Source organism: Papaver somniferum, chromosome 8 (assembly GCF_003573695.1).
Source record: "Papaver somniferum cultivar HN1 chromosome 8, ASM357369v1, whole genome shotgun sequence".
NCBI lineage: Eukaryota > Viridiplantae > Streptophyta > Magnoliopsida > Ranunculales > Papaveraceae > Papaver > Papaver somniferum.
In genome coordinates this window covers 120,796,214-120,808,987 of record NC_039365.1, presented here as the reverse complement: position 1 = coordinate 120,808,987, position 12,774 = coordinate 120,796,214, and the positions used below count along the sequence as shown (strand labels likewise).

The 12,774-nt window shown below is 36.1% G+C and overlaps 1 protein-coding gene across 1 annotated transcript; it reads right to left on the bottom strand.

Annotated features, from left to right (window-relative positions):
- Positions 1–6,031: 6,031 nt before the first annotated feature.
- LOC113302818 (probable inactive leucine-rich repeat receptor-like protein kinase At3g03770) lies at positions 6,032–10,082 on the bottom strand. The gene is made up of 7 exons (XM_026551775.1): positions 8,097–10,082; positions 7,832–7,965; positions 7,464–7,707; positions 7,125–7,333; positions 6,999–7,024; positions 6,659–6,770; positions 6,032–6,470 (listed from the first exon to the last, which is right to left on the bottom strand). Exons 1-7 carry the CDS (start codon positions 9,466–9,468, stop codon positions 6,243–6,245), a joined length of 2,325 nt encoding a protein of 774 aa, XP_026407560.1. The 5' UTR covers positions 9,469–10,082; the 3' UTR covers positions 6,032–6,242.
- Between the last annotated feature and the right edge of the window lie 2,692 nt (positions 10,083–12,774).

The following is a 12,774-nucleotide window of genomic DNA, read 5'->3' as shown; positions in this document are numbered from 1 at the left end:
CAGCAATTGGAGAAAAAGTTAGTGATGAAGATCTTATGATGTTTGTAATGAATGGTTTAGGCAGTGAATATGATATTTTTGTCATCTCTTCACAGAGTAGGGAGAAGCCTTATACTTTTGGAGAAATTAAAGCAAAATCTCTTTCCCATGAACAATTCTTAGCTGACAGACAACAAGTTTCTACAAATGTATTTGATGATCAAACTGCTACTGCCTTTTATGGGAAAAATGGTTCTCATAATCATAATTCTAACAAGAAGAGTGGTGGAAATTTTAAAAAAAGTACTTATCAACATGGTTCAAGTTCAAATGGTTCAAATTATCCATCTGGGTCACATTCAAATACTTCAAATGGTACAAGACGATTGGATTATAATCAAATGTTCTGTCAAATTTGTAAAAAGAAGGGACATCTAGCTACCAAATGCTTTTTTAGATATCATCCTCCTAGTGGTGTTTCAAATAATTCTCAAGCTCATTTTGCAAATACTGAAGCTACTGGTGTTTTCCATACTTCTGATCCTGCTCAACAAGCTTTTGCAAGTTTCACTGCTGCCAATGATGATCTTTCTTCATCAAATACTGTATGGATTTCAGATAATGGGGATACTACACACATGACTGGTGACATGACTGTGCTTCAAAATGCTTCTGATTATTCAAGAAAGGATAAGGTTCAAATTGGAAATGGTAAGACCTTACCCATAGCTCTTACTGGTAGTTCTATCATTCAAATACCTACTGCATGCTTTAAACTAGCTAATGTATTGCATGTTCCAGCTATGAAACATAATCTTTTATCAGTAGCTAGATTTACTACGGATAATGTTTGTTCTATAACATTTGATCCTTATGGTTTTGAGATAAGATGTTTGAAGACAAATGAGTTATTAGCTAGAGGAAAAATGATCAATAACCTATATCCTATCTCTTCTGCCATAATTCACTCCGCCTTTTCTTCCATTGTTGCTTCTCCTGATATTTGGCATGCTAGGTTAGGTCATCCATCCACTAGAATCTTACAACAACTTCACCATCATAAAAGCATTAAACTTTCCTCTTCTATTTTAAAAGCTTTATGTCATCCTTGTCAAATAGCTAAAAGTAAAAGGTTACCTTTCCAACTATCTTCTACTCATGCATCTAATCCTCTTGAACTTGTACATTGTGATGAATGGGGTCCAACACCAATTTCTTCTTTATCTGGCCATAGATACTATATTCTGTTTATAGATGATTGCAGCAGATTCAATTGGATTTACCCAATGCACCTTAAAACCGATGCCTTGAAATGTTTTCAGCATTTTAAAACCTTGACAGAAAATTTGTTTCATACAAAAATTATTTCTTTCCAAACTGATGGTGCTGGTGAACTTGTCAAGGGTTCTTTTAAGCCTTTTCTTGATTCTTGTGGTATTCAACTGAGAATATCTTGTCCAAAAACCCCAGAGCAGAATGGTCTTGCTGAAAGAAAGCACAGACACATTACTAAAATGGGGAATACTCTTCTTTTTAATGCTCATTGTCCAAAGAAATTTTGGTATGATGCTTTCTTAGCAGCCACCTATTTAATTAACAGAACTCCAACTCCAATTTTGAACAATAAATCCCCTTTTTAAGTTCTTTATAATTCATCTCCAGATTACTCTTTGTTAATAAATTTTGGATGTGTTTGTTATCCTTTCTTGGGTCACTCTAGAGTTGACAAACTATCACCCAAATCAGTCAAGTGTCGTTTTCTTGGATATAGCTCTTTACATAAAGTCTATAAATGTTACAATCCCATAAACAAAAGAACTTATATTTCAAGGCATGTTGTATTTTCTGAATCTGAATTTTATTTTCCCTCGTATACTTCTTCTGTTTTACCCTCTGATTTAACTGAAGTTGTTCCATTTTCTTTGCCTTCTACCGAGTCTGTTCCCATTCAATCCATTGTTACAAGGTCACAAAAGGAATTTCAAAACCAAAACTTTTTCCTGATCATGTCATGAACTACTCAGTAAAACATCAAGTTCATTCTGTTTTTACTGCTTTACTCAATACTCCTACTGAACCCAAAAATTTTAAGTCAGCTATTAAGGATCCAACATGGCAAGTGTCCATGAAGGAGGAGAATACAACTTTGAAAAATAATGATACATGGGACTTAGTTGATCCTGAACCTCACATGAACATTCTAGGTTGCAAGTGGGTTTATAGGATTAAGTATAGATCAGATGGAGAAGTGGAAAGATGTAAATCCAGATTAGTAGCACTTGGTTATAACCAACAAGATGGGATTGATTGTGGTGAGACTTTCAGTCCAGTAGTAAAATCAACTACTGTTAGAGTAGTTCTTACATTAGCAGTTACAAGAGGATGGGTTATTAAGCAATTGGATGTATCCAATGCCTTTCTACATGGGGACTTACATGAAGATGTTTATATGCAACAACCTCCAGGGTTTGTTGATCCTCAATATCCAATTAAAGTGTGTCACTTGAAGAAAAGTTTATACGGTTTGAAACAAGCACCAAGGGCTTGGTTTCAAAAATTCAGTGCTTCATTGATTGCTTTTGGTTTTGTGAGAACAGTGTCTGATTTTTCTATGTTTGTGTATACTTGTGACTCACAAATGATAATCTTATTACTCTATGTTGATGATATTATATTAACTGGGTCCTCAGAAACTTTTCTTGTTGATCTTATCAAATATTTGAGTAACAACTTTGCTATGAAGGAATTAGGAAACTTACATTATTTCCTAGGATTAGAGGCAGTCAGATCAGATGATTCTATTATGTTATCTCAAAAGAAATACACTGTGAAATTACTTTCTAAAGCTCACATGTTGAACTGTAATCCTTTGCAATACTCCAGTTGCTAAAGGACCTAGAGTATCTATCAAGGAAGGGGTTTTATTACCAAATGCTACTGAGTACAGAACTATAGTGGGGATGTTGCAGTATTTATGCTTAACTAGACCAGACATTTGTTTTGTTGTTAGTTATGTTAGTCAGTACATGCATTCACCTACTGATATACATCTGCTACTAGTTAAAAGGATCCTTAGATACTTAAAAGGTACACTTGGTTATGGTATAACATTAAGAAAGGGAGATATTGAGTGCTTAACAGCTTACACTGATTCAGATTGGGGTAGTTGTCTTGAGACAGCAAGATCTACCTGTGGATATACAATTTTTATGGGTACTTCTTTGATTTCATGGTCAAGTAAAAAGCATCCTACAGTGTCTAGATCAACAGCTGAAGCGGAATATAAGAGTTTATCAGTTGCTACATCAGAATTGGAGTGGCTTGCGTCTTTGTTTTTTGAATTACATCTTTCACTTAAGCTGCCTATTACTTTGTTCTGTAACAACACCAATGCCATTCCAGGGCCAAGCATATAAAAATCCATTATCGTGTTTTCAGGGAGTTAATTGAAAAAGGCTTTCTCACAGTTCAGCATATACCATCAGAACACCAGTTAGCAGATTTGTTCACAAATGGATTATGTGCTCCTATTTTTACTTCGTTACTGCATCAATTACTTGGACTTCCTACTTATATTTCATCTGGTTCTTCTACTTCTTCAGATATGTCTGTTGTTGTTGCTACTGAAGACTTTTCTTCTGAACACATTTCTGCTATTACTTAGTCCAGTCAGTTGGTGTCTGCTATCAATTTTAATTTTTCTTATGATGTGTTCAAACTGATTAGTCATTCTTACTATTAGTTTGAGGGGGGCTAATAAGTATAGTCAAATGTATTGACTTTAGTCCAGTCAGTTGGTGTTTGTTTTAGTATCTGAGTGAGAGTGTCTGTTTTAGAAGTCTGTGTCTATCTGTATTAATAACTGTCTGAAAGAGACAGACGAATGAATCTTTCCCAATTATTGTAATAACATCTTCTTCCTCAATAATTCTTTTCTTGATTCAAACTCATATACTGTAAATCAAAATATAGATTTCTCACAGACCACTTTAATGGAGTTTAACCACTCATCCATTCATTGTCAGAGTTTGGATAAAAAGGGCTGATTTTCCCCCTGTGATAACCAATTTAATGAATCGATTCCACTTTAATTTCTCAGAGATAGCTTTAGCAATTTTCCCCCATGAAGCGGTACCTTTAAAGGACACCATCATAACCCTTGACATTCTAGATTTAATGCTAGCAGTATATTTTTGTACTAGAGCTTCATTAAAATCGCTGATAGAAGGAATTGGTTGAATTGAAGGAGCTTTAGCACCGATTTGCTATTCAAGAATTTCACCCATGTTCCACCAACCCTCTTCGTTTACTCCTTTTGGGATACAGATGGAATTGTTACTTCTTTTGCTGGCTTCGTATCTAGCAATCTTCAAATACTCTCATTTCTCGTTGCTTCTGATCTCCACCAAGAATGAGTATGAATCGTCTCGTCTGGTCCAGCGCTTTTCATTGGTCTTTTTCTCCACTACCAACTCTAAAATATCTCGAATCCATTGCCCGATTTCAATCGAAAGAAGAATCCCTAACCTCTTTCCATCTTTTCCTTTTTCTTCTGCCCGTAGTCCTTTCTTCTTCCCCATAGTAATCTTCGATATTTCAAAAGTTTTCCATTCGATCTGCATGAGCTTTTTCGAATCTTCCATTATGAGTTGACTCGGCAGAAAACCGATTCGCAAACACTCTCTCACCTCTGAAAGGCCAAGGTCGGGGTAGTTGACCAAGTCAATTGTGGGAAAGCCAAGCTGGAAACTAAGGCCGTCAAACCAAGTCGAAGGTAGCGCCCGTTGGAAACCGTATGCAATTGGTAGAACCTTAATTTTGTTTGATTTTCAAATTCCTAATGACACAGTTCAGTAGATACCAACGATAACTCTTGCCTCTTGGAGATCAACATATATCTCCACTGGATGCCTACTTTTTATAACTATAAGCATCCGAGATTAATTGTCATCAAAATCAGAAGGTTTTCAAGCCTTTCCTTCTTTTTTTTCCACTCTATTTCATATTCACTGCATCAGAAATCTTATTTTAGTATGTTCTTAATAGAATCAAAATAGTATAAAGAATGAACGCGATAACGTTGTTATAGAACTTCATTGTATGATGGAGTCAATAATTTTGTAACTCACTTGTACTCGCAAACTGAGTCCAAAAGGATTGGATGTTTAAAAGATTCTTCCATAATACGGTGTATCCTTCCACTTAAACAAAATTTTCAATTTTTCAAATCTTCACAGTTGTTTAGGAATTCATATGTATAAGAAGAAATCCCATCAAATAGATTTTTTTTCCGACCATATTTTAATTGTTAATACGATATATAAGGACCGCTACTACAAACAGCACTACAACTTTGAACGTGAAATATCGATTGCTTGTCGAACACTGTGAATAGCGTGAAAAAAGATACTCTAAATTCAGGGGTCAACGTCAATACTTGATGGTATTAACTTTGATCATTAGCTTTCTCAAACCACTTAGAGTATGCGGCAAACCGGATTATTACTCTTCAAAGGTAGTCCCATAACAGTTCCGGTGAATGGTTGGGTATTACGCCCACATTCCTTTGTCATCTGTAAAACTCTCATTTTGGTTTAATATATTTTCATTTTCCTAGCAAAATAAATATAAAAATCGAGCTCAGCTGAACTATAGGCTTAGTTTCATGGACCTTCACAATTCTACATTCACAGCCAGAAGCGTGCTAAAAATGTTGATTTAGGTTGTGGGCCAAGCTATCGCTTGAATTGAATGTGACGAATCAACTTGAAAGCGCCGAATGGTGCAATTATGCGCCAAATAGTTTGACGAATCTTAAAAAAGAAAAAATGTTTACTTTATGCGCCAAATGTTAAAATCCAACGACTCCACCAGACCACTAGGGGTTTAGTTGAATCAAGGTGATGTGGCTAGCTGTGAATGTTGAATTGTGAAGGGATGATAAAAGTAAGCCTAAGTTAGATAAATTTACCCGAAATCCTACGGGATGGGGGTGCTCTGCAAAATGCAAATTCCCAAACTCTTATTGCTACTACAGCATCAACAAGAAGTATTGAGAAGAAACAAAAATAAATACAAATCAAAGCCAAAATACAGGAAAATTTCATGTGTTTGTGTACAAAAAGACCCACAACCCCACAATCTGGGTATTAGCAAGGGTTATGAATAAGATCGATCAATGGTTAACACCCCCATTTCATGTCAGCTTGATCAATGGGAATATGCAAATTTCTTATTTAACTCATTTTAGAATGCTTTTGGTATTATTGTGCTGCAGAATCTGGTCTCTGGTCACCGTCAGCTGTTGCCTGAACTTGGGCAGCATACTGCAAGTTCCATAGTACATCTTCGAAAGAGGGACGATTAGATACTTCTGGAGATATGCACTTGTTCGTAATAGATATCACAATCGACAAGGACTCTTGGGTGGAAGAGCTGAGTACAATAGGATCCACAATTCGTCTTCGGTCGTCGTGGCTGCTAAATGATGTCTACAAGAATATGGGAAATATGGGACACTTCATTAGTATTTTCAACATGGATAGTCGACATAGTTATCACCCAACAAAGGCTAATGAACGGGTGTTTCATTTTTGGTAAATTCTAATAGCATTAGGCAAAAGTGTGACTATCCAATTTAAAATGAGAGATCCCAATTGGTATAAAAGTTAAGGGTTACCATTTCGTTCAACAGATATGATTCTCCTCTTCCAGCAGCTGTAGGTCCAACAAGCATTTCAAGTAATATGTAACCAAAGCTATATACATCGTCCTCCAACTTCGTCGTTTGCCTGGAAAAGCAGATGCTATTGGGTCAGATCCTTTTAAGAAATAGTAATCAGCTTTGTTGTTCTTATAGCATCACAGAGACATGATGAATAAAAATCGAATACCGTCTCCTAGTCAATATTTGTGTCAACTGAAAAACTTTGAGCAAACATCCTACAGTTTTGGAAATTCCAAAATTTGGCAAGTTCTCAAACACCACGTTTAAGACGAAAAAAATGTTACTTTCTTACCATGATTTATTGGCTTCTTTTTTCGCCTGGAATTCAAGTAAACAGAATATATGTTAGAATTACAACCTCTTGAAACTGTCATTCATTGCAAGGTGTAACGGTACATCAACTTAGTTGTAGTCATACCTCATGTTTGTCAATTTCCTTCGTGATAATGGATAACCCATAATCACTAAGTTTCGCAATGCGATGCTCGTCGAGCAAAATATTATTTGCTTTCAGCCGGTTGTTTAAGAAACCAGGAATTATCCCAGTATGCAGAAAATGCACAGCCTTCGCGATTCCAGTTAGAACTGCCAATCTATCTGACCATTTAAGGATCTTCTCTGAATCCTCTGCAAATTTATCTTGCTAAGTTAAAACAGGCGCTATTTTGTGTTGATATTACCATATAGAAATAGATACATAAACTTAGAAACTGAATCAAGAAGTTTATTTTGCGTTGATAAACTAATATAAAGTTACCAGAGATATATGTATAAAGACTTCCGCTGGGAACATATTCATAGATAAGATAAACTCTGTTGCAAGTGGAATCGTCTCTTTCTCCACCATCAATACAATGTCCTAAAAGGCAAACCAGATGTGGGTGGCGGAGCTTTGAAAGCAAATCCAGACGAAGTTTTAGGTTCCGAATTGAATCTCTCTTGAATAATGCCAAACACCTAACTGCAACATAGTTTCCATTTTCCAATTTTCCCTTGTAAAGCTGGAAATGAACAAGGGAAAGCCAACATATAAGTGCTGTTCATTCGACAAACAACTGGTTAAGTGGTCCATGAAGTATGCATTGTTTAAATCTCAAAGCATTATTGGGGTTTTAAATGGAGTACCTTCCCAATTGAACCCTCCCCTAAAAATGCAGATTGATCAAAGTTGTTTGTGGCTTCCTTTAACTCTTCTACTGTGAACAACCGATATGTTGGAATACCTTGTTGACCTAGCTTTGCCGCTTGTGATATCAACCCTGAATTTAAACCAAAGAAGAAAATCAAAGCAACTATCATGTTAGCAAACTCTTGAAAAAGACTAGTAGACTAGTTTCTAATCCTTAAGTTGAAGGAATAATGGAACATGTAATAAGATGACAATACATACTTGCATTTGCGAGCATCTCAGAGGAGAATCCTGTTATAGAGTTCTCTTGCGCAGCTTTAGGCAACAAATTCTGCTCAGATGATCTTCTTCGGCATCTTTTACACAAAATGACCAAGCAGATAGCAAGAAGTAACATGAAAAGTACAATGGCGATAACTACACCAACCAAAACTACTGTGGGTTTGATACTAGAAGTGGACCCTTTCTCTACACGGATATTTTGGCAATATGATTGTGGATGCTGGTGCTGTGTATCAACAGACAAGCAATTTCCACCAACTTTTACGACTCTTTTATCCGATGTAGTTCTCAAGCAAGCAGGTAATCCACCAGTAAATTTATTAGTAGAAATATCCACATAGCCAAGTACACGGCCACAATTTAGACGATATGGAAGCGACCCACTCAACGTATTCGAAGCTAAATTTAAGAAACTAACATTTGGCAGAGAGAAAAGAGATGAAGGCGGAGTTCCTCGAAGAAAATTAGATGACAAGTCAAGGTGTTGAAGCTGATTTAGCTCACCATATTGTTGTGGAATCTCACCATCAAAAGAGTTCTTGCTGAGAAGCACTGTGACCAACCCTTCGGGCAGTACAGGAAGTTTAGAATCCATCTGATTCTCTCTCAAATCCAATACATGTAAGCTTGTTAACCCTCCAAGATCAGGTAACTTCCCTGTTATATTATTACGACACAACCCAAGATCCGTGAGCGTCTTAATTTTACCTAATGAAGACGGGAACGGTCCCTTCAACTGATTACCTTTCAGACTCAAAATCGTCAAATTAGATAACGAATCAAACCAGTCAGGAACAGTCTCATTGAAATAATTCCCATCTAGAGTTAATACTTGAAGCTTCCCCATTGTTGATATCTTAGGAGGTACGGAGCCATATAAAAAATTCGCACTCAAATCAAGAAACTCGAGTGAATACAACCTATGAATTTTATCCGGCAACGGTCCCCATATTCCTAAAGATATCAAACTAAGTATTCTCAAGTTGTTTAATCTTGACAGTGTTGTAAAGAATGTATCAACAGAGAATTGACTGGATAATGTTTGATTTGCAATAGCAAAACCATCGAAATTACTAACCTTATTAGCTAAACTTTCCCCCATAATTTTCAGCTCAGTAACTGAATTCCCTTCGCATACAAGGCTCAACTGCAACGAAGATTGTGTTGAACAGATATCTCCATTGTAATTATTCCATACTTCCAATTGTCTTGGGTACTCCAAATGCCTCCTTAGTTGCTCAAGAACCTGGGTCTGTGATGATTGTAGCTCATGTGTGCCCCGGACAAAAAATAACCACAAAACACATAAAATCTTAAACGTCCGAGTCATTGAAAACGTGAAGATAAGCATCCAAAGAAGTTACATCCACCTATCTGAACTGATTGAGATACTAATTGAGATCAAACCAGAACTACCAGACACACATTTTGAGTGATTTTGCAGAAGCTTAAATCGAATTCAAACTAGACCCACCAAGGGAAACTACTGAAACAGCTTAGTCAATAGCTTATTAGAGTAATAAGCAATTACTAGATCTTAAATAAGCTCAATACAAAATCTTGAAAAAACAGAGAAAATACAGCATTATAAGTTCAGAGTTACTGAGTTTTCACTGTTTGAACTTTGAATGAAACAAAATGCAGGAGTAATTTTCTAATTTGGGTATCGAAAGATACTGTCTTCCGCAGGTGATAGGCAAATTTTGAAGAAACTCATGAGTTCAAGAGAGAGAAAGACAGAGAAATGGTCTGTTCTGGGTTTTAGAGATAATAATAGTTATGTTTTATATAGTAGTAGACAACAAAGAGATTTAGCAGAGAAAGCTTCGTCACTAACCTTGGGAAGAGATCTAATAAGATGAATGTTTTGCTAGAGAGTTTGGGTTTTGATGGAGGAGACTAGACTAGACTCCAGAGAGTGTTGAGATATGTCAAGCATTTAGTGCAACCACATGGTGGTAGATTTTGAGAATGTGAGCTTCCACAGATATTAATGGGGTAGGTTATTTTTGGGTAGTAGAAACAACACAAAAGTGGTTAAAAAGACCGATCAATAATTCCTGGATGAAATGGACAGTTAGATTTTGATATTGTTTAAATGAACAAAAATGTAAAAATAAGCAGGATATAACCAGTTTCATCGTGTCCATTTTCAAATATTTTTTCTTATTTTTAATTACACAGGATGTATCCAATTTCATACTTGATATTTTTTAAATTTAAGTTAGGATGAATCTAATTTCATCTTTGCGATTTTTTTCTTTGCCATTTCACCCAAACTATTTTTTACTCGTCCATTTGAACCTTGATTTAAAAATATTTGGACAAATGACCCATTTTCCGTAGAAACAAACTGTCCTATTACAGTCTACGAATGAAGAAGCTTGAGAATCAGGGAGATAGTGATGAATAGTGTAGTAATTGGAAAGGGGCTCAATAACGGAACAACCATTTTTTTGAAATGCTTTTTTAGTCCCTTTCTGCTGTCGGTATGTGTCAAGTGTCCTCCACCTGCAGTCAATGTAAATTGACTGTATTACTGCGTCAGAGCGGATAGATTTCTGCTAAATACTTTGGGGGTGTCCTCTAATTTCTGTAAGACTATAAGGATATATTAGTGATGGTGTTTTTAGACGGAGTGGGTGCCCATCCAGTCCCTAGACACTCTCTTTTTGGTTATATTTTCTTGGGGCCGGTCATTGAATGAAAATGATGTGTGTTTCCTTCTTTTTGTTCTTTACTAGTAGTCGGTTTCTTTTGATGGTAGTTTATTGGTAAACTGTTACTGCTAGAGTTGGAAAGAACAGGATGGACCACTTGGCTTTGACTGTAATGAAGATCTCAACCAACAAAAATGCTCCTTGATATGCAGAGTGCTGTAAAATTTCAAGGGGAAAAACTGAAAAGTAAAAATGGCTGTAAACTTGAATACTGTAGTAGAGTTTTTAACCGTATCATTAGTCCAAAATATGTTTGTACGAAAATTCTGAGACCAAGTACATCAGTTATATATAATAAATGATTTAATGATTGAAATTTACCCTAGATTAGACATTAACCTTTAGCTTTAAGTACTTGTTTAAAAAGGGAAAAGCCAATGGAAATGAATAAAGAAGGTGATTAACATGGCTCAGAATCTTCAGATGTTATGGGAACTTGTGATCAATGAAGATTTCATTATACTTGATATTGGAACGGACCCCTTTTACCGCACTTGTCTAGCAGCCGAGAACTTTATCGTAAACAAGTTTATGGTAAAAATTAGCAAAATTCTTTTCTTATTTTCTCATTCAATTCTGTAGAAGTATTTAAAATAGACTCAACATCTAAAAATAGACTCAAGCTATCAAAGGAAAATATCTAATAAAACATTATAAAACTTATATCCCAAAAAAAAAACTTCTTTCTTAACTTACTGACTTCTAAATTAAACCATCTACTGACTTCTACGATGGAAACCGCCTCTTGCTGCAATATTATGTCAGTTAAGTTCTGGAGGTTCTATCATTCCTACTCCCTTAAGCACATCCTTGTCCTCAAGGATTGTCATTAATAACAACGTCATTTGTTCTTCGCTAACTTCAGTTGGTAGCGCTTTAGATACCCCAGTGCTTGTTGTTACAACCTTCTTTAAATTAGAGACATGGAAAACTGGATGAATTTTCGATCCTTCTGGTAGTTCCAGTCGGTAGACAACCTTTCCAATGCGTTGTAGAATCTTATAAGGGCCGAAAAAACGAGACGACAATTTCTGTGAAGGCCTGCGAACTGTTGAAGTCTGACGATAAGGTTGAAGTTTCAAATATACATATTCTCCTTCTTGAAACTCCATTTCCAGACGTTTTTTATCCGCATTTTGCTTCATCCTATTCTGGGCCACCTGCAAGTTCTCTTTCAAAACAGCCAACACTTGATTTCTTTGCACACAAGCTTCATCTAAACTGGTGCTCTTTGCTTCTCCAGGAATATAATTATTCAAAGCAGGTGGAGGTATCCCATAAAGGGCTTCAAAAGGTGTGACTTTGGTCGAGGTATGATACGTTGTATTGTACCAGTACTCCGCCCATGACAGCCATAACGTCCAAGTCTTTGGTCTGTCGTTGATAAAACATCTCAAATAAGCTTCTAAACACCTATTAAAAACTTCAGTTTGTCCGTCTATTTGAGGATGATAAGAAGAACTGAGCTTGAGTTGAGTTCCTTGTAATCTAAATAGCTCTTGCCAAAAACGACTTATGAATACAACATCTCTATCGGATATGATCGTTTTAGGAAAACCATGAAGTTTAACTATGAAATCCATGAAGTGTTGAGCTACAGTAACAGCTGTGTAGGGATGCTTTAATGCAATGAAGTGAGCATATTTAGTTAACCGGTCAACCACCACTAGTATGACAGTCTTACCGTTAGAGTTTGGTAACCCAACGATGAAATCCATTGATATGTCAGACCATATAGTAGTAGGTATTTGAAGAGGCTGTAACAATCCAGACGGCAACAATGTACTATATTTATTCCTTTGACATATATCGCACCCAGTAATAAAAATTTTCACATCTTGCCTCATCTCAGGCCAATAGAATAGGCGATTCAATCTCTGAATGGTTTTTAAGTATCCAGAATGACCAGCTGCTGGTGTCGAATGAAATTCCTTCAT

What these genes read in the sequence shown, in the direction of transcription:
- LOC113302818 (XM_026551775.1), bottom strand. Translation starts at nt 9,468, where the DNA reads ATGCTTATCTTCACGTTTTCAATGACTCGGACGTTTAAGATTTTATGT. An exon ending in TGAGATGCTCGCAAATGCAA is followed by an intron (nt 7,966 to 8,096) that starts GTATGTATTGTC and finishes GTTTAAATTCAG; the next exon opens with GGTTGATATCACAAGCGGCA. An exon ending in AAAGAAGCCAATAAATCATG is followed by an intron (nt 6,771 to 6,998) that starts GTAAGAAAGTAA and finishes CTGCTTTTCCAG; the next exon opens with GCAAACGACGAAGTTGGAGG.